Genomic DNA, 22780 nt, shown 5'->3' with positions numbered 1-22780 from the left:
TAAACAATAATAGTAAAAACATGACCCTTATTAAATTTTCAAATCACGGATTAAAAACGAAATTCAAAATATTTACAAGACAATTTACTTGATTAACGTTTAATAAATTAATCTTGTGGTGCCTTGCTTCTGAAAATAAACCATTGTTTAAATAAACCAACAATTGTAGCTGCTTCTTTCTTTTGATCAAACAATGGCTTCTGTTAAGCTTGCTCCTATCGCTGCTGTCTTCTTACTTGCCGCATCATGTATGTATCCACTACCAATACATATCATGCATTTCTATTTATATTTTAGAACTCATGAGAAATTAATCTAAAATGAGGGAAAATATGAAATCTTTTTCACTAAATTTAGCGACGAAAGTGATAAATTACACTTTCGACTAGTATGTTGTTTAAGGAAATGCTATTTCTCTAGAAAAATAGCATCAAGAATTTTTCAAGACACATCTGACAAGTTTTAATTGCATGATTTATTTGTTCACTTCCTATTTTTCAGTCACACCTCTTTAAATTATGGCAGATAATGCATTGTGATTGACTGCTCTTTATTCTTGAAGAATTCTTGACGTTATTTTTCAGTCACACCTCCTTAAATTGTGGCAAATAGTGCATTGTTGTCTAAACTTTAACAGGCTTGCTATATGTCCCGAAACAAACCTTCCCGAATTTGTCCCGAAACACTAGCACCGTTGGATGTAAAAAAAGCTGCCTTCACACAATACATGGGGTAGGTGAGTAAAAAAAGCTGCCTTCACACAATACATGTCGGGCTGTATCGGGACACCACTTTTCGAGATAAGTCGCTTTTTCCAAACTTTAATTTGTTTATGTTATTTGCAGTAATGTTCCCGATGAAGAAAGTAGAAGCACAATGTTCGGGTGGTAGTTGCGGTGAAAGTTGTGACTATTCGAAATGTAGATGCGTGCCTCTTACTAGTACTGCTTTTATTTATGTATGCGTTCCTAAGAATTCTGTGGATCTTAAGAAATTGGTTAAGGAAGATTCTAAGATATGTGAATCTCATGCTGATTGCATAAAGAAGGGTACTGGGAATTTTTGTGCTCCTAAACCTTATTCTGGTCAAAAATATGGCTGGTGTTTTGCCTCTATATCTGAAGCAGCAGACATGTTCTTTAAGACTACCTCTAACTCTGAATTCACAAAAGGCTTCTCGATGATGCATGTCATCGCTTAATATAGAAACAATATTGTAATGCAATATTGTTATAAAATAGAGAAATGCTAACATGCATGTGTTCTTAGGGCACTTGTTTAGAAGTCTAAAGAAAAAACTATTTATTCGAAAATTGTGTATTCAGTATATTCATCCGTCCCTATATCTAAACACTCTTTTGACTAAAAACTTTGTCTCTAAATATAAACCCCTATTTAAATTACTAGATGAATTTATTATTATTTTCCTAAACATACCTCTAATTAATATTACTAACTTGTCTTAAAATATGAAAAGTCAAATTTAATACACATACAAACAAAATACAATTTGGTAATATTAAGATACAAAATAGACATATTACTCAAATGCCCCTCGACAGTTAACTGCCGAAGTTTACGAGAACCGGCTGCAGTTAACTGCCGAGGAAAACATCGGCAGTTAACTGCCGATATTTTGTTATAAGAACAGAACTGACATAGGAGTTTCCAAAACTCCATTGTTACGTTTTTGGTTGTGCAAGGTGCAATTTTCAGCCTTTTGAAGCCATTCCAAGCCAATTTCAATCACAAAAACAAGTACGTTGTTTGAATCTTATTACATTTCTGTTTTGTTGTTGAATTGTTTGTTTTTTTTTTTGTTAAATTTCGATTATATAGGTTTTATTGATTTTATGATATGTTAGATTTAGGTTTAAGTTTTATTGTTTTGACGATTTGTTGTAGAATTGTTAAAATTGTTAGAATTGTTAGGTTTATATGATTTTAGGATAGTTTAGGGGTCCCAATCTTTAAAGGGAAACCTAAAGCATCTCATCTTCAATCTATAGCAGACAAAATCAGAACAAGGCTTAACTCTTGGCATGCTTCTTTATTATCAATTTCTGGTAGAACTTTGCTAATCAAATCAGTCATTCATTCTATGCTTACTCATAGTATGGCTGTGTACTCTTGGTCAGTCTCTCTTTTGAAAGAAATTGAGAAATGGACCAGAAATTTCATATGGAGTGGAAATATTGAGAAAAGAAAATTGGTCACTGTAGCCTGGCATAAACTTTGCAAACCTTATGATGAAGGGGGTCTAGGTTTGAGATCTCTGATCAAGCTAAATGAAGCAACCAATCTCAAACTTGTTTGGGATATGTTAAACTCCAATCAGCCTTGGGCCATTTCTCTGAAAGACAAAGTTATCAAAAGAAGAAAACCTATAGCTTATCATGTGTCATCTTCTCTGTGGAGTAGTATGAAAAATGAATATCCAACAATTCTTGAGAAATCCTCTTGGTTGTTAGGTAATGGTGAGCACATCAAATTTTGGTCTGACAATTGGTGTGGTGTTACTATTGCTGAAAGTTTGCATATTCCTCCACACATTTCAGAATTACTTTCAGCTCCAGCCAAAGACTTTATTGTGAATTCAACTTGGAGCATCCCAATCTCTGTGCAACAAGCCTTCCCCAATCTTTATCAATTAATTCACAACATCATCATCCCTAAAGTCCCTCTTGATGACAGACTTGTTTGGAAAGGGACTAATACAGGAAATTTATCCCTTAAGGAAGCTTTCCTTCATAAAAATACCCCTGGTCAGAATCTGCAATGGGACAAAACAATCTGGAGTATTGATATTCCTCCCTCTAAATCATTGGTTTCCTGGAGAATCATGCATGATAGGATGCCAACTGACGAAAAGCTAATGGAATTGAAATATATGGTGCTTTGCTCAAAAGCTTGATACTGATTCTGCCTTTGTTGCTGAGATATATGGTGCCATGCTTGCAATTGAAATAGCAAACCATAACAATTGGAAGAACATATGGTTAGAAACTGACTCTATGCTGCTGGTTATGGCCTTCAAAGCTCCTCACATGATTCCTTGTTCTCTTAGAAACAGATGGGCTAATTGCTTAGAGCTCACGAAAAGTATGAATTTCTTGGTATCCCATATTTTTAGGGAAGGAAACTCTTGTGCGGATAGTTTAGCTAGCCTAGGCTTAGATTGCAATGAGTTTGTTTGGTGGAACTATCCCCCTACTGTCGTTAGAAGTGAAGTTGTTAGAAACATGTTGGGAATACCCAAATTTAGATTTACTAGCCTCTAGGCTAGTTTGTTTTTCTGCTTTTCTTTGTTGTATGCTTCTTCTTTTGTTTGAATGAAATTGGGTAGTGTGCTTTGCACTACTCTTGTTTTTAAGAAAAAAGAAGGATAGTTTAGGTTAGAATTGTTAGAATTGATTAGGTTTAGGTTTAGGTTGTTATGAATTGTTATAGAAGTTTTATTGAATTGTTAGGTTTAGGTTTTGATGAATTGTTGTAGAATCGTTAGAATTGTTTAGGTTTAGGTGTAGGTTTTGATGATAGTTTAGGAATTGTTGTAGAATTGTTAGAATTGTTTAGGTTTAGGTGTTGGTTTTGATGATAGTTTAGGAATTGTTGTAGAATTGTTAGAATTGTTTAGGTTTAGGTTTTGATTTTTTGATTTTATGATTTTATCTCATTGTTGTTTAGTTTAGGTTTTGATCGTCAATTTTTTTTTATGTAGACATGTCTCAGAATCAGAACCAGGGTAACGTTCAGGGTGATGAGAAGAAGAAAGAAAAATCGCCTATGACATGACACGGAATCACATGTGATAGTTCCGTCAAAAAGAAGGATTCGAAGGTACCAGTGTCCAATCAGTCGAGGTTGAGGAGGAGCAGGAGGATGTAACACCCCGTTTTTCCCAACTTAAAAATTTCATCATAAATCAGAGTATTTTAATCACAAACGGAATGTCACATGCTTCTTCTAAATCATAAAATGGATAATAATAATTATCTTTCAAATTCAACTTCAAAATCTAAAATCATGCAGCGGAAAATAGTTCAGCATACTAAAGTCTTGGCACGCAGGCCTTATCAAAAATCTCATAAAATAGTTCAATACTTAATCATAAAAAGTTCATAAAAGACACGTAAGGAATATATATGAAAGCAAGTCCCATCCCGTTACGTATCAGAGCACCTAGACACAAGTGAGGAGTCCACTCACGAACACTTCTAGTCTTTATTACCTGCAAGTTACCCATACGAAGGGCAACATTTTCAAGCAGAAGGGATGAGATTTCACAGTCAATAAATTAAGCATATAATTCATTAAAATGCATTTAGCAACATAAAACGTCATTAACATATCAAACATTTATCACTTAGCATATTATCACTTCATAACCAAATACCATCATCATATATCATCATCATTAAATATCATGTTCAACTTAACACTTGACTCGACAACACGACTCAACTTGACAATGCAACTCTGATCAACTTAACAACTTAACAACTTAAACCATCATCAAACTTCTTGATATGCAAATGCATGTGGTACCAATCAACAACATAAATGAGCGTAATTAGGCTCTTCAACATGTGAGCATAAAGCTGCCGGACTTAAAGCCCCCAACGTAGTTTGAGCACAAAGGCTGCCGGGCCTAAAGCCCACAACTTTAATGAGTATGCAATGGACTCAATCTCTCCTACAACTTAGACAACAACGTAAACATCTTATACAACTCCATAATCATGGATGACTTCTTAAATCATGACAACTTAGACCGACTCATGCAACTTCAAGACATTAACAATCAACAACAGAAAACAGTAGCAAGATATCACATATAATAACGCTTGAATGCATCAACATCATTTAAGGAATGGATTACATCAACATAATTATCATAAAACATCATAATATCACTCATGCAACCCTACTAATAATCCCAGTCATCTAAACAGGCTTCTGGACATTCTAGAAGTGTCCTAACAACTCTCATTCTTACTTCTAAGTCAACTCATAACTACACGTGCGAAAGAATCGCATGGAACAACAATTTTGGGCAACTAATAGGGTTATTCGCAACGGCGAGTACATAGCTCGCAATGGCGAGCAGCTGACTTGCTCGCAGTGGTGAAGGGTCCTGCTCGTAATGGCGAGTTAAGGGGTAGCTCGCAGTGGCAAGTTGATTTACTCGCAATGGCGAGTTCACTGGGTTAGCTCGCAGTTGCGAGTGCTCTAGCTCGCAGCTGCGAGCGATGACAATTCAGGCTCGGGCAGAAACCTAAAAACTTCAACTTTTCATCTCTCTTCATGATTCTAACACCAAAACAGCATCTAATTAACACCCTTATGTATATCTAAGGTCTGTACACTAATTTTGCATCAATCTAACATCTTTTCATGGTTTAATCATCAAATCGGTCTTTAAACCTAATTCCCAATTCTCACCAAAACTCAACCTAATCATGCTAAATTCATTCTAAAGAATTACACCCTTAATAAATTTGAAAGTTAGTCTCACCCTTACCTGGTAATTGAAGAAAATCGACAGCCTTCTCTTGTTCTTCTCTCTTTCTGACTTTTTCTCCCTTTTCTCCAAAAACGTACGTTCTGCCTAAAAACTTTTCTCAACCTAACTCCTTCTATTTATAACCTCACTCTAATTCCTCTTTACACCTCTGAAAATGCTCTTTTCACATCACAGCCCAAATTCTAATATTTTTATTTTATTTTCATATCTTATTTTATTTAATAATAAAATAAGTCATAACAACATAACAACTTCACAACATCATATACCCCACATAATTTATTTATAAATCATATAAACCACTCAACTTCATGAATCATAAAATTCACACATATCAATCATGAAAATCACTTAAATCATATATATAAATATATTTCTAAATAATCAAATAATTAAGACGGGCGTTACAACTCTCCCCAACTTATAGAATTTTCGTCCTCGAAAATTTACCTCAAGCAAACAACTCTGGGTAAGACTCCATCATCTTACTCTCTAACTCCCATGTCAAGCTTTCACCAGTCGTTCCACTCCAAACAACTCTCCCTAGAGGTATCTCTTTGCCTCTCAACGTCTTCATCTTGCGATCATCAATCCTCAAAGGTAAAGTCTCCACCGTAAGGTTGTCTCTAACTTGCACATCATCACTCTGAATCACATGGGACGGGTCTGGAACATACTTCCTCAACTGCGACACATGAAACACATCATGTAAATTCGATAAATCCGGTGGTAAGCCAACTCTATAAGCCACCGTGCCAATCCTCTCAAATATCTGATAGGGACCAATAAACTTTGGGGTCAACTTCTTTGACTTCAATTCACGACCAACACCGGTCGTTGGAGTAACTCTCAAGAACACATGGTCTCCCTCTTGAAACTCAAGGTCTTTCTTACGCTCATCATGGTAACTCTTCTGTCGACTCTGCGACGCTTTCATCTTCTCTTAAATCATTTTCACCTTCTCAGTAGTTTGTTGAACAATTTCTGGTCCTAAAACCACACTTTCACCTGTCTCAAACCAACACAACGGAGTCCTACACCTCCGACCATACAAAGCCTCGAAAGGTGCCATCCCAATACTTGAATGATAGATGTTATTATAAGTGAACTCTATCAACGGGAGATGACTATCCCAAGTTCCACCTTGCTCAAGTACACATACTCTCAACAAATCTTCGAGTGACTGAATCGTTCTTTCCGACTGACCATCTGTTTGGGGATGATAAGCCGAACTCAATCTCAACTTAGAGCCTAAAGCCTCTTGTAAACTCTTCCAAAATCTAGAAGTAAATCTTGGATCCCTATCTGACCCAATGCTTGAAGGAACACCATGCAGCTTCACAATATCTCAAATATAAATTTCTGCCAACTGAGCTACAGGAAAACTAATATTGATCGGAATGAAGTGTACCGACTTTGTCAATCTATCAACAATCACCCAAATGGCGTCATTCCCTCTAGGAGTATTCGGAAAACTCGTCACAAAATCCATGGATATACTATCTCATTTCCATTCTGGTACATCTAACGGTGTCATCAATCCAGCAGGTTTCTGATGTTCTACCTTTGACTTCTGACAAATCAAACAAGAGTACACAAATTGTGTTACATCACGTTTCAATCCAGACCACCAAAACAACTTCTTTAAGTCCTGATACATCTTTGTAGCTCCCGGATGAATACTTAAACTACTCCTATGACTCTCTTCAAGAATCATCTTCTTTATCTCATCATTATCTGGAATACATATCCTACCGCGAAACCTCAACACACCTTGATCATCTACCTTAAAGTCACTATCTTCAGTTTGATCACTAGCAACCAACAAGTCTACAAACTTAACATCAACCTTCTGCGCCTCCCTAATACTCCTCAGGAAATCATTATCAATTTTCAGCATTCCCAGCTTAACACTCCGAGACGACATTTCACAAACTAAGCTCAAATCTCTAAACTATTCAAGCAATTCAAACTCTTTAACCATCATAGCGGACATATGCAAACTCTTCGTACTAAAGGCATCTGCAACAACATTAGCTTTACCCGGATGATATTCTTTCAACAATTCTAGCCACCTTCGTTGTCTCGTATTCAATTCTTTCTGATCAAACAGATACTTCAAGCTCTTGTGATCACTAAACACCTCAAATCTCGAACCATACAAGTAATGTCTCCAAATCTTAAGCACAAATACAACTGCAGCTAATTCAAGATCATGAGTAGGGTAATTTCGTTCATGGATTCTCAACTATCTTGATGCATAAACAACCACTTTACCATCTTGCATAAGCACACCGCCTAAGCCCAACTTGGACGCATCACAATACACCACAAAAGGTTCATCAGGTTTCGGCAAAATCAAAACTGGAGCTGTCGTCAACCGTTTCTTCAATTCATTAAAATTGTTCTCACAATGTACATCCCACACAAAGGTTTTACCTTTACACGTCAACTGCGTTAACGGAAGTGCTAACTTAGAAAATCCTTCTATGAATCTTCGGTAGTAACCTGCTAGTCCCAAAAAGCTTCTAATCTCTGTAACTGACTTAGGAGTCTCCCATTGTGATACTGCTTCGACTTTAGATGGATCGACTGCAATACCACTACCAGAAATAACATGGCCGAGAAAACTTACCTCATTCAACCAGAATTCACACTTAGACAATTTAGCATACAGCTTCTTCTCTTTCAGCACTTGCAAGACAATCTTCAAATGTTCTGCATGTTCTTCTTCTATCTTAGAGTAAATCAGAATATCATCGATGAACACAACCACGAAGCGATCCAAAAATGCATGAAAAATTCGATTCATATACTCCATAAACACGCCAGGCGCATTACTCACACCAAAAGACATCACCTTATATTCATAATGTCTGTATCGCGTCCTAAAAGCCGTTTTCTGCATATCTTCATTTTTTACTTTAATCTGGTGATAACCCGACCTCAAGTCAATCTTGCTGAACACACGAGCACCCACTAACTGATCCATCAAGTCATCAATTCTAGGAAGTGGATATCTATTCTTTATAGTTACTTTATTCAGTTGTCGATAATCAACGCACTGTTTTATCTTGGTTTTTCGGGTGTCAAACATTGATTACGTTTGAACCTTTTAAACCGGTGATATCTTATTTTTTCTTGGGAAGGGAAAAAGTAAGCAAAACCCTTGAGAATCGAGGTCCGGGAGTTGTTTTCGCTACGGGAAGGTGTTAGGCACCCATAACGACTATAGTATCCTATAGGAACCGCCTTTAATTTCTACGCGCGCGCTTTATTTTTAAATGCTATTTTGAAATGCTTATTAAACCTAAGGATGTTCTAAGTGAAGAATTGGAGGGAGAAGAATGTTTTTGGATTTTTATTTTAGTTGAATTGAAGGAATTTTGTTCCTTGCCTACGTACCCGATTAAGGGATCAAATCCACCGTAGTTCTCTCTCAAAAATGTTTTTTGTTTTTGTTGGTTGATTTTAAGTTTGAAAATGGGATTTTGAAGAATAGAAAGAGGCCTCAAGGGCATGAGATTAGGAAAAAAGTGAGGTTGAATTAGTGAATTGCAAAAAAAGTCAAAGTTTGATTATTTTCATTGAAATTTGATTAAGAAAATGGAAAAGAAAATACAATGGGATATTGGATCCCAAGGTTTGTTTGGAAAAGATTTGAGTGAAGTTGTTCACATTTGTTTGGAAAATTGATTTTTTCTAAGTATGAATCCTAGGCATTCATCTAAACATACAATCCTAAACATACATCTAAACATGCATATTCTAGCTATATAGTGGTGTGTGTGCATGTGTCGGTGCTTGTGTCGGTGTACATCATTAGAGTCCATTGTCCTTTACATCATACCCTAGATACATTCTATGGCCTCTTTGCCAAGAAAATTAAAAGCATGAAAGAATATTACAAAATTTCCTAAGTGTTTACATTCTAACTTTTGGTACAAATTAAGTTGCAAGAAAGAAAATAGAGATGAAAATGGGATGCAATGATGATGCTTATGGTGAATATGAAATATGAAAGGAAAATGGTTAGTAGCATAAGGCAATATCAAAGAAGTGAAGTAAGAGAAATATTAGAATGTAAAAGGTAGAAAATAAGTGCAAACATGGCTAAAATTTGTTCATAAAATGCAAGAACCAAGTGACCTATAATTCTCACATTCCAATTACATTTTAAAGGTTTAGAAACAAGTATTGGAATGGGAATTAAGGCTACATGGTTTGCTTGACATTTTAAAACAAGTTTGAAGCATATTTACACTATTTATTTACTTAATGACTTGCAAGCTAAGTAACCTACCAAAACTCACAATTATGCAACAAAATTAAACACAAACAGTAGCTAAAACCTTATGAAATCAAGTGGCATAGGTCACTAAAATTCAACAAGCAATTTGGATTGAAATCAAGCAAAGTTTTACTTATTTTTAGCCTAAAATATGACAAAACTAGCAAGAAAATTAACACCTCATTTTTTATCAATTCTTTTAGTGCAAAAACCATCACAAAACATCACAAAACTAATAAGAAGCCTATATGAAATTTTTTAGAATCTCTTGAAGGATTTTTGGTCTTAAAGATACACAAGAACATCACAAATTTTAACAAGAATAGAAAACAAACTAAAAAAACTACACATATTTTTAATCAAGGTTCAACACAAAATAACATCATGAAAACATCAAGAAAATGATCAAAAATACGTAGGAGATTTTTAGGAATTTTCAGAGGATTCTTAACGGGACAGGGGGTGTGAATATGAAACAAACAGTATGAAAATAGCACAAAAAATTACAAGAAGAACAGGGAACTAGCAATTTAAGCCCAAGCCCAAAGAACTATGGATCCTGGGTCGCAGGAAGACGCAGGGGCCGCAGGATTGACCCAGGGACCCAACCCTAGATCAAACGGTGGGATAAGGAAGATGAGACCGGTCTGGAGATGAACCAAACTGGTTTAGACGAACCGGCTTGGTTCACTCCTCTATAAAAGCAAGGAGACCGGTCCAAATTCATTTGTCCCTTGTCTTTCTCTCTCTTACTCTCATACTCTCTCGTTCTCTCTCTAAAACCTCTGCACTCTAACCCTGGCCGGAAACTGGGAAGGACGGCGGAGGAACGGCGGAGAAAGATGAATCTTCATCTTCTCCGATGATTCTGAAAGAAATTTTACATAGAACCGTCCGTCTTCCTTCCCTCTTTACGAATCCATGGTTATTTTAGCGAAATCATGAAGAAAACGAAGTAGATCGGACTTTTTATTCTTCGTTTTTAGGGTTTTCAAACTTTTTCAAAATTTCATGAAATTGAACCCTAATCTAACTTGTTTTCTTCGCTGATTACGGATTTGGACCTTGTTTCGTGAAACAAACGGTGAATCCTTGAGATTTTAGACTCTAGGGTTTCGTTTCGAAAATTTTTTGGAATCTCTTCGAAATCCTCTTTGATTCACCGTTTATTTTCGCATTTGAACCTTCGATGATGATTATATGAAGAAACGAGGAGGTTCTGTGGACTTACTTGAGCTTAATTGGAGGTTCGAAACTGGATTCTTCGGAGGAACTTGGATTCTGAGTCTTCTTTTGATATTTTGTGGTAAGCTTCACTCCGAAACTGAAAATAAATCAGTTCTTCCTCCTCTTTCTTCTTCGCCGGTTCAGATTCCCTTTGATCCTTCTTCTTCTCTTCTCGACCTCTCTGTGATCGCGTGGTTCGTTACTTCGGTGGCGGATTCACGCTTGAATTGCAGAGATTCGAAGTTCGGTGATGATGATTCTTGTAAGAATCACTGAGAACTCTTCGAAACAAACGCTTCTATTCCCATTGTTCTTGCTATCAAACTCTGGGTTTTTGGTTTTTCTATGACGAAATTCTATGGATTTGTGATGAATTGGTTCGAATTTTGTGAAGAAAACTGGTTGTGATTTGGTATTTGTTGCGGTGGTTTAATTCAGTTATGGTGGTGACTGTGGTGGCCGTAATAGTTTGTTACGGCGGAGAGAGTTGGAAGAGAGAGAGAAAGATGATTCTGTTATTGATGAGTTGGCAATAATTGTGTGGTGTATTCCCTGCGTGATTGGTGATGTGGCCTCTATTTATAGGCCAAGTGTAGTATTCTGGACCAATGTGTTGTTGACACCTGTACTGGACCTGTTTGATTCGAACTTGGGCTCAATTTGGGACCTGAGGACCTTCCTGCAATTCTGTAAAATTGAGGGACTAACTTGCAAATTAGAAAGGACTTAAAAGGATAATCTGGACAAGAGAAGGACCACTTTGCAATATTTTGGACTTAAAGGACTTGACTGCGAAAAAAACTAATCTGCAAAATGATAAAAAAATAGTGGACAAAAATAAAATAAAAAAAAGGCACAAGGACTAAAAATGCAAAATTAGAAACCTTAGGACTTAGAACAAATAAAAAAATAAAATTGGAATAAAAATGGTAATTTGACTAAACGTAAAGTGAAACAATTAAAACTGACAAAACGGCCTAAAACGAACCAACGGCCTAAATGAGGTACTTTAAAGTACCTCTCTGCCGAAATTTCGTGTGAAATGACCAAAATGCCCCTGGGGCTAAAACGACTGTAAATGACTCAGATACGAATTTTTTTTAAAATGGATTTTTAGCAAGGAATTGAATCAAAGACTCATACAAGTAAAATTAAAAGACTCAGAGACAATTTTTATGATTTAAACAGTGACTTGACACTTGAAAAGACTAAAATGCCCCTAGGGGCAAAATTGACTCAAAAATGACTTCAAATGCAAATTTTGAAATGGATTTTGACATAGAATGAAACAAAGACTTATTCCCACTACTTGGAAGGACTCAAACAAAATTTTGAAAGACTGGGAGAAATTTGACACAGGAAATGACTAAAATGCCCTTACATGTGAATTTTGCAAATGAAATTGAAATGAAGTGCAGAGAAAGATGCAATTGATCAGAGATAGTTCAAATAACTTGAAATGCAAGAAAGGAAAAGTTTGATTAGTATTTTTAGGTCCAAAATTAGGGTATAACAGCTGCCCCTATTTAAGTTTCTTTGTCCGGAGAGTCAAGAGGCGAAGTCTTAGAGTTGACGGGACGAAGATACTTAAATATTAACATTTGCACTGTTTTTGGACGTAAAAATACGCTTTCAGATTTTCAAAATTATGAATACTATGCAATATTTGATTATGAATGCAAGACAAACAACTGGGGTCTATGGAACCTGTGATGTCACTGGGGATTCAAGTGGACATTGACAGGGTAGACAAACCAGGGATAGAAAATAAGGTACAAGCTGTTCTTCGGGTCGAACTAGTCACTTGACCAAGGAATACAAAACAAAAGATAGGTGCAAGCTGTTCGTGGAATTGAACTTGGCACTTGACCGGAAACATAGACATATAGGCAGATACAAGCGGTTCTTTTGGATCGAACTTGACACTTGATTGGAGATACAAACAGATGGGCAGACACAAACTGTTCTTTTGGATTGAACTGGCTGTTTGGCTGGAGACATAGACAAAAGGGTTGATACAAGCTGTTCCTTTGGATCGAACTTGCTTGTTGGATTATCACCACATCATGTGGGAGAGTGCAGACTGTTCTCTTAGAACGAACTCGCCGTTTGACCGATAACAAAGCATAAGCTGGGTACAAACTGTTCTTCAGATTGAACTTGCCGTCTGACTGATAACAAAGCATGAGCTGGGTACAAACTGTTCTTCAGATTGAACTTGCCGTCTGACTGATAACAAAGCATGAGCTGGGTACAAACTGTTCTTCAAATCGAACTTGCCGTTTGTCCGGAAGCATAGGTATACAAGTAGGTACAAGTGGTTCTTTTTTGGATCGAACCTGGCACTTGACCAGTAACAAGATACCAATCGAAAGTCTGGCTTAACAAGATACCAATTGAGGGTAAATTGTCATTGACTTGATTTGAACGTAGACATGACCATTTTTGTTGGCCCAAGAGTAAATTGAGAGTAAATTGACATTGATCTGAGTTGAAAATTGACATTGAAAGTTGAGATTGAAAGTTGAGATTGAACAGAGACATAGACATAGACATTGGAAATTGGAATTGGATTGAGACATAGACATTGACATTGGATTGGAGAGTTGCAATTGACATTGAAATTGGATTGAAATTGGATTGAAAATTGACATTGACATTGGATATTTGACATTGACATTGAAATTGACATTTGACATTGGAAATTGACATTGGAATTGACATTGGAAGTTGGCATTGGAATTGGAATTGGAGATTGGCATTGGAATTGGAATTGGAGATTGACATTGACATTGTCATTGGATGTCAACATTGGGATTGGAGATTGACATTGACATTGTCATTGGATGTCATCATTGGAATTGGAGATTGACATTGACATTGTCATTGGATGTCAACATTGAACTTGTTATTGGAGTTGAGATTGCTTCGAATTCGACATTTGACATGGTTTGGAATTGAGATTGGAAGGTTGAGATTGCATCGAATTTGACAATTGACATTGAGTTGAATCTGATAGTTTGACATTGAAATTGAGATTGGAATTGACATTGGAGATTGGAAATTGCTTCGAATTTGTCATTTGAAGTTGAAATTGCGATTGGAAATTGCTTCGAATTTGACAGTTGACATGATTTGGAATTGAAGTTGTCATTGGAATTTGGAATTGAAATTGGTTTGAATTTGGGGATTGACAGTTGGATATGCAACATGTATGTATGGTATAGCAAGATTATTGGATGTATGAGCACATAAAATGCATGATTATGCATGTATGAATGCTTGGAATGCATGATTGGTTGGCAGTTTGACAGAGAAGTTTCACAAAGGCAGACAAGACATTGGAAGATTGGGCACGTAGTGGCTCGTGCTGCAACATATTCACAGGGGGAAAACCTCTTTGGAGAGACCGTCGTTTGAGAGACGTATCAAAACCATGGCTGAGGGCAATAAACTTGTAGAGGAGGGAACCTTTGGAAGATCCTTGGATACAGGTCGCCATTGTTAGGCGTGTCAGTGTTGGGTAAACATTGGATGTTCGCATCTGTGGTCAATGCTTTTTCAATATTTCATTCTTTCATTTTTCATTTTTGAACCCCACTTTTGCCTGAACCGCCCTTTCGGGTTTTCGATTCACCGGGGAATAACTTCTCTTCATTGCCCCATTTTTGTCTGAATTGCCTTCATAGGTTGTCAATCCAGCGGGGTGCTCATTTTTGCCTAAGCCGCCCTTTCGGGTTTTCAACTTAGCGAGCTTTTTCAATTTTTCCATTTTCATTCTGTTTTTTCATTCTTGCCATTGACCACAGATCATCTTGGGGAGTAACCTGCTTGTAACAAGTATTGAAATAGACATTGATATTCACTCATTCATGCATGTTTCATTGAAATGTACCCTATTGCTCAGGTTTGCTTTCAAAATAGACAGAAAAAGATTTTTAGTTTTTCAAAAATGTTTGTTTCAGACATTGACATTATCAAAATAGACAGAAAATATTTGTATATAGCATTGAAAGTAGGAAGAAAAATAGAGTTTCAAACAATAGAAAGGCTCAAATTGACGTAGAAGAGTGGGAGTCAGCCAAGGGCATGACTTCACGGATTTACAAAGCTTGGAAAATGGTAATTTTATTGGTTGGTGATACATTGAACACGATGACCGCTACATTTCATAGAAATTTTGAATTCACAAGTACAGAAGCTTCTGATGAAGACGAACGTTGACAGTTGCAGATGCCCCAAGGGGTGATGGTGATTTACCAGATATAGTTACTTGTCTTTTATTGTCAACCTCATTTTTGCATGAACCGCCCTTCCGGGTTTTCGGCTCATCGAGGCGCTCATTCTTGCCTGAGTTGCGTACAATCTCAGCGAGCTCTTTCATATTCATTTTTTGTCCCTAACTTTTGCCTGGATCGCCCTTTCGGGTTTTCGATCCACCGGGAAGCGCATTTTTGCCTAGGCCGCCCTTTCGGGTTTTCGACCTACCACGCTGTTCTTTTCTTTTTAGACAAAGTATTTCTTGACTATATCGGCATTAACAGGATTTGGAAGCTCAACACCATCCATGTGTGTGAGAATCAAAGCACCACCAGAGAAGGCCTTCTTGACAACATAAGGACCTTCATAGTTAGGTGTCCATTTGCCCCTTGGGTCGGGTTGCTGACTTATCCTTCGTTTCAATACAAGTTCGCCTTCCTTGAATTCTCGAGGTCGGACTTTCTTGTCAAAAGCATTCTTCATTCGCACTTGATACAACTGTCCATGAGCCATAGCATCCATACGTTTCTCTTCAATCAGATTCAATTGATCATACCGACTTTGACACCATTCAGCCTCAGTTAACTTTGCTTCCATGATCACACGAAGAGATGGAATCTCCACTTCCAGAGGGAGAACTGCTTCCATACCATATACCAGAGAGAAAGGGGTTGCCCCGGTTGAGCTGCGCACTGTAGTACGGTAACCATGCAAGGCAAAAGGTAGCATTTCATGCCAGTCTATGTAAGTAGTGACCATCTTCTGAACAATCTTCTTGATGTTCTTGTTAGCGGCCTCGACTGCACCATTCATCTGAGGTCTATAAGGAGAAGAGTTGTGATGTTCAATCTTGAATTCTTCACATAAAGCTTGCATCATGCTATTGTTCAGATTGGAACCATTGTCAGTGATGATCTTGTTGGGAACACCATATCGACAGATGATATTATTCTTGATAAACTTGACAACCACTTGCTTGGTCACATTGGCATAGGAGGCAGCTTCAACCCACTTGGTAAAATAGTCAATTGCCACTAGAATGAAACGATGTCCATTGGAAGCTTTTGGTTCGATTCTTCCTATCATGTCAATGCCCCACATAGAGAAAGGCCACGGGGAAGATATAACATTGAGAACGTGTGGAGGCACATGAATCTTGTCAGCATAGATTTGACATTTGTGACATCTTTTAGCATGTTTGTGGCAATCACGCTCCATAGTTATCCAGTAATAGCCGGCTCTTAACAGTTTCCTTGACATAGTGTGGCCCGAAGCGTGGGTCCCAAAAGTACCGTCATGTACATCATGCATCAATTTCTCAGCTTCTTGTTTATCAACACATCTCAACAAGACCATGTCATAGTTCCTCTTGTATAGGACTTCTCCGTCCAGAAGGAATCTGCTAGCCCATCGTCTCAAAGTCTTTTTATCCCTGTTGGAAGCACCAGGTGGATATTCATGATTCTGCAAGAATTGTTTGATGTTGTGATACCACGGCTTTTTATCATTCACATCTTCATCAGCTTGATCTGGCATATTTTCAATAGTAAACACATGAGCGGGTCTATCAAGACGTTGTATTTTGATCACAGGCACATCATTCCAGTGATTGACACGAAACATGGAAGACAGAGTAGCAAGAGCGTCAGCCATTTGATTCTCATCCCGAGGGATGTGGTGCAGCTCAACCTTGGTAAAGTATGTCAACAGACGTCTTGCATAGTCACGGTAAGGGATCAGCTTCTCATGATGAGTCTCCCATTCACCCTTTATCTGATTAATAACAAGTGCAGAATCTCCATAAATGTCAAGGTGTTTGATTCTCAGGTCAAGGGCTTCTTCGATGCCCAAGATGCATGCTTCATATTCAGCTATGTTGTTTGTGCATTCAAAGGTTATTCGAGCGGTAAAAGGAATGTGGTGCCCCTGCGGAGTTACAATGATGGCCCCAATTCCTTTACCATAAGCATTAACAGCACCATCAAACACCAATCCCCATTTGCTGTTGGGGTCCGGACCTTCATTGATCAGTGGTTCTTCACAGTCTTTTGCTTTCAGATACATAATCTCTTCATCAGGGAAATCAAACTTGATTGGCTGGTAATCATCAAGAGGTTGACAAGCAAGATGCTCAGCAAGGACGCTTCCTTTGATTGCTTTCTGAGCTTTGTACACAATATCATATTCAGACAACAACATTTGCCAACGTGCAATCTTTCCAGTAACAGCAGGCTTTTCAAAGATGTACTTGATTGGATCCATTCGGGATATCAACCAAGTGGTATGATTCACCATATAATGACGCAGGCGTTTGGCAGCCCACGCTAAAGCACAACAAGTCTTTTCAAGCATCGTATACCGAGTCTCACAGTCGGTGAACTTCTTGCTCAGATAGTAGATAGCATGCTCTTTCTTACCAGTCTCATCTTGTTGACCGAGAACACAACCCACTGAATCATCCAACACTGACAGATACATAATCAAAGGCCTTCCTTCCACTGGCGGGACAAGGATAGGTGGTTCCAACAGGTATTCTTTGATGCTATCAAAAGCTTCTTGACATTCATCATTCCATACAACAGGCTGGTTCTTTCTGAGCAATTTGAAGATTGGACCACAAGTAGTAGTCATATGAGATATGAATCTTGAAATGTAATTCAGACGTCCGAGGAAACCTCTGACCTGTTTCTCAGTTTGAGGGGCCGGCATCTCTCTGATGGCTCGGACTTTGTCAGGATCAACTTCAATGCCTCTTTGACTGACAATGAAGCCTAGTAACTTTCCAGATCTTACACCAAATGTGCACTTGTTAGGATTCAACCGCAGCTTGTACTTTCTCAATCTTTCAAACATCTTTTTCAAATACACAACATGCTGTTCTTCATCACTTGACTTCACAATCATGTCATCAACATATACTTCAATCTCTTTGTGAATCATATCATGAAACAGAGTGGTCATACCCCTTTGATAGGTAGCACCGGCATTTATCAAGCCAAACGGCATCACTTTATAACAGAACGTTCCCCATGGAGTGATGAAGGACGTCTTTTCTCTATCTTCAGGAGACATCCGTATCTGATTATAACCAGAGAAACCATCCATGAAGGAGAACACTTTGGATTGAGCAGTACTGTCAACAAGCACATCAATATGAGGCAATGGGAAGTTATCTTTCGGACTGGCTTTATTCAGATCTCTGTAATCAACACACATTCGAACTTTCCCATCTTTCTTTGGTACTGGTACGATGTTGGCAATCCATTCAGGGTATTCAGCTGTCATGAGGAAACCCGCATCAATTTGCTTCTGTACCTCAGCCTTGATCTTAAGAGCCATGTCTGGACGAGACCTTCTCAATTTCTGTTTGACAGGAGGACATTCAGGTCTTGTCGGTATTCGATGTTCCACAATCTTGGGATCTAGACCCGGCATATCTTCATAGGACCATGCAAAGACATCTGGATAATCATGGAGAAGCTGAATGATCTTCTTTTTCACCTCTGGCTCAAGTGCAGCACCAATCTTGATCTCTCGCTTGTTCTCTTCAGTACCCAGGTTGATAAGCTCAATCTCTTCCTGGTGAGGCTGAATGGCTCTTCTTTCTTGCTCAAGCAGTCGAGTGATCTCATACGGTACCTCTTCATAATCATCATCCTCATCTTCAGCTTCATATACAGGGAATTCAAAATTTGGAGGAACCATAGGGTCACTGTGTTCAACGGGTTTATTATGGTTCAATCTGCATAATATGATTGGGATGATTTTTAGAAAAATGTTTTTTCTATGCAGATTTTTGAAATTAATAAGAAAATACAGATGTTTTGGTTTTTTCTGGCATTACCATTATTTCCAAGAAAAAGGCACTAAAAAGTAAAAAAACAAAGAGTCGTGAGAAAAACGACAACTTTTATTGATAACGGCAATGCCGAAACAAACACGCCCTTACAATGATATCACTTTCGCCTTGGGCAGAGCGAAAGGATTGTTATTTTGAAAACAAAAGACATGAGCAACAAAACACATTACATGGAAGCATGCATGACTAAAGGAACATCAATGGCTTCCCAATTTCTCACGGTGCCTCCTGGTATAACAAATGCAGGCACGTGGCTTCCTTCAGTGGCATTTTCAGTAATAGCATTGATGAACCCAGCACTGTAGAAAGTTCCCTTTGAAACAGCAGATGTCGGGGAGAATCCAAGGCCTTCTTTGCGCTTGTTTTCCAAAATCTGAATCACCTTGCCCCATCCAGCAGCTTGCCCTGCTTGAACAGCCTTCTGGGCATCTTTCAGTGAAGCCATGCTAGCACCAGCCCTCCGGGGCTCTGCACCCTCAACAGTCAAGCCTTGGAATGACGTCCCTTCTGCGGACCCGTTTCTCATGAACTTGAGCTTCTGATGCAAAGTGGATGTGACTGCTCCAGCGTCGTGGATCCATGGTCTACCGAGGAGACAACTGTAGGAAGCATTGATGTCCATGACTTGGAAGGTAATCTGAAAGGTCTCAGGACCAATAGTAATTGGTAAGTCTACTTCCCCGAGAACATCTTTGCGGGACCCATCAAAAGCTTTAACCAGATAGCTGCTACCCCTCAGGGAGATTCCATGATGGCTCAATTGCCTCAGCGTGGATTCGGGCATTACATTCAGAGACGATCCAGTGTCTACCAATACGTTGGATATTAGGTCAGATCCACAATGTACTGAGATATGCAGAGCCAAGTTGTGGCGTTTCCCTACTTCGGGGAGCTCATCATCACCAAACCCCAAGTTGTTGCAGGCAGTAATATTGCTCACTATCCCATCAAACTGATCCACAGAGACTTCGTGGTCGACATAAGCTTGCTCCAGTATCTTCATTAACACCTTCCTGTGAGCTTCTGAGCTCATGAGCAGAGACAAGATGGATATCTTTGATGGGGTTTGTAGTAGCTGGTCAACAATCTTATAGTCACTTTTCTTGATAAGCCTCAGGATTTCGTCCAGATTGGACTCTTCAATAGATTGGCCTGCTGGGCCGGTGTTCTTGTCAACAGGAGGAGCAACTGGTGGAGTTACCGTAGCAATGGGTGTGACCACCTGTCTTTGAAACAAGGGTGGACGGACCTTTCCGCTTCTCAGAGTTGTGATTTCACTAGCAACATTATCAACTGTAGCTGGGGATACGAGAGGCACCTCCACTCCATTCTCAATCATGGTTGCATTGTATTTGTAGGGAATTGCTTTGGTAGAGGTATACGATACCGGACCAGGTAGCCTGATCACCAAAGGCTCAACATTCTTTGCCTGAGATACACTTTCAACAGGAGAGTCATGGAACACTGGCACAATCACACATACATCACTGGCAATCAGGTACTTGTCATCCATCAGGCTCTGGATATCATTTTGCACAACACAACAGCCCATAGAATTCTGCAGACATTCTGAACAAGAATCATGATCATGATTGAACAGAGAAGCCTGGCAAAGCTTGACATGTAATGGCACCAAGGGAGTAACGACATTGCGGACATCCAACATGGGATCCTCTTGAGGAACGGGAATCCTTTCAAAAGCCTCAATCATATTGACAGCAGCATGGTTCGGAAGCGGATTGTCAAGGACATGAGGAACACTGTTCTCAAAAGTCAACCGTCCCTTTTCTATCAGATCTTTCACAATATATTTCAGAGCAAAGCAACCTTCGACATCATGGCCTTGAGCACCCTGATGGAATTCACATGTTAGGTCCTGATGGAACCTGGGAGGCAATGGATTAGGCGGAGGCTTGCCTGGTCTGGTGACACAGTGTCCCTTAGCAAGTAGAGTTGGGAGCAGCTCACCATAAAGCATCGGTATTGTTGGAAAAGAAGGTTTAGGTCGGGGACCCTGTTGTTGCTGTCGTTGCTGTTGAGCAGGAGGCTGTTGTTGTGCTTGCTGAGGGATAGCATTGACGGGCATTGGTGGTTGACCCGGTGGTAGAGGATATTGCTGATAGAATGGTGGGAAGAAAGGATGTTGAGAGTATTGCATGTATTGATAGGGCAAAGGTAGTTGCATGGCTGCTGCAGACGGGTTACCAGACACCATCCCTATGTCAGATTCTTTTCTCTTGTGATGACCGTTACCGTACTTCTTTGGTGCACTGTTTGATGATTCACCTTTCTCAAGGACAATAATGCCATCCCGTACAGCCTCTTCTAGGCGAGTTCCCATTGTAACCATATCAGAGAAGTTGTTTGGGGCAGAGACTATCATTCTCTCCTTGTATTCCTTCTTCAGAGTTTTCAGGAATGTTTGTGTTAATTCTTCCTCATCAAGTCGAGGAGAAACACGAGCAGCTGCCCCTCTCCACCTTTGAGCATATTCTCGGAAGGTTTCACCTGATTTCTGAGATAGGGCTTTGAGAGAATCCCTGTTTGGCCTCAGACGGGTGTTGAACTCATATTGACCTTCAAAAGCAGCAGCGAGTTCCTCAAAGGTATGGATGTTATCTTTGCTCAGACTAGTGTACCAATCTGCTGCATCGTCTGTCAAGCTACTTTGAAAGCAGTGGATCATCAGTGCATCATTGTCGGCGTAGTTAGCCATCTTTCGGACATACCGGATAACATGGTTGTGTGGGCAAGAAGTCCCATTGTACTTGTCAAATTCTGGCTCTTTGAATTTCTTCGGAACCTCAAATCGGGATACCAAGCACAGATCACGAGCTTTAGCAGGAGCACCATTGTTTCCTCGGCTAGCCTTGACCTCACGGAGTTCTCCAGCCAACTCCCTTAACTGTCTCTTCATAGCTTCCATTGCGGGATCTTGTCCACGCGGAGTATCAACATCAATCACCTGTTGCACAGTGTGTACAATAGGGTCGGTAACAACAGTGGTTACTTGAGGCATAGCAGTAGACACAGGAATCTGTCCTTGACCAGCAAAACCAGAGACACCAGCAGCAGTATTAGGAGAGTAGAAAGGTGGGAGTCCGTAAGGACGGCCGTTGGGCATAACAAAACGAGCATCAGTAGCCACAGTAGATAGTGGGATAGAGGGAATCACCTCAGCAATAACTGGAACAGAAGTGGCTGGTTGTTCTTGTGAAGCCATCATAGCGGACATAGCGTCATGTGCCTTAGCCAAATCTTCTTTCATAGCAGCCAATTCGGTACGGAGCTGAGCATTTTCTTCTTCAAAATTAGCCATCATCCTTCTCTTGTGAAATCTTGTCTGATGAATTCTATCTGGTTGGTAGACTTTGCGAACACGAACCACTTTTCAGACTGCGGCGGACAAAACCAGGAGGCAATGAGCACGAGAGAAGTTTTTTGTGGTCAATGAATGCATATGATGCATGAAATGTGTAAATGCATGCAAAAAAGACTCTTTTTACGTTATCGAAGGGTTTTAGACAAATTATAAACTTGTAAACATTACTAAACAACAATTAACATAAACGGGAAACACACAATCAACATATGGTTTTACAAGACAATTTCAACA

At 39.0% G+C, this 22780-nt stretch overlaps 1 protein-coding gene and 1 pseudogene across 1 annotated transcript; both read left to right on the top strand.

Annotated features, from left to right (window-relative positions):
• LOC146939656 (albumin-1 pseudogene) overlaps positions 1-22780 on the top strand; it is an 89205-nt pseudogene that overhangs the window by 23744 nt on the left and 42681 nt on the right.
• LOC146939658 (cliotide T4-like) lies at positions 148-1345 on the top strand. Its single transcript, XM_085753228.1, has 2 exons — positions 148-248; positions 846-1345. Exons 1-2 carry the CDS (start codon positions 194-196, stop codon positions 1199-1201), a joined length of 411 nt encoding a protein of 136 aa, XP_085609354.1. The 5' UTR covers positions 148-193; the 3' UTR covers positions 1202-1345.

The sequence above is a fragment of the Medicago sativa genome, chromosome 3 (genome assembly GCF_051527215.1).
Source record: "Medicago sativa cultivar Bolivia chromosome 3, Bolivia_mono, whole genome shotgun sequence".
NCBI classification, from domain to species: Eukaryota; Viridiplantae; Streptophyta; class Magnoliopsida; order Fabales; family Fabaceae; genus Medicago; species Medicago sativa.
Note: the sequence above shows the minus strand (reverse complement) of the source record. Positions and strands in the feature narration are given on the sequence as shown.

What these genes read in the sequence shown, in the direction of transcription:
- LOC146939658 (XM_085753228.1), top strand. Translation starts at nt 194, where the DNA reads ATGGCTTCTGTTAAGCTTGCTCCTATCGCTGCTGTCTTCTTACTTGCC. An exon ending in CTTCTTACTTGCCGCATCAT is followed by an intron (nt 249 to 845) that starts GTATGTATCCAC and finishes TGTTATTTGCAG; the next exon opens with TAATGTTCCCGATGAAGAAA.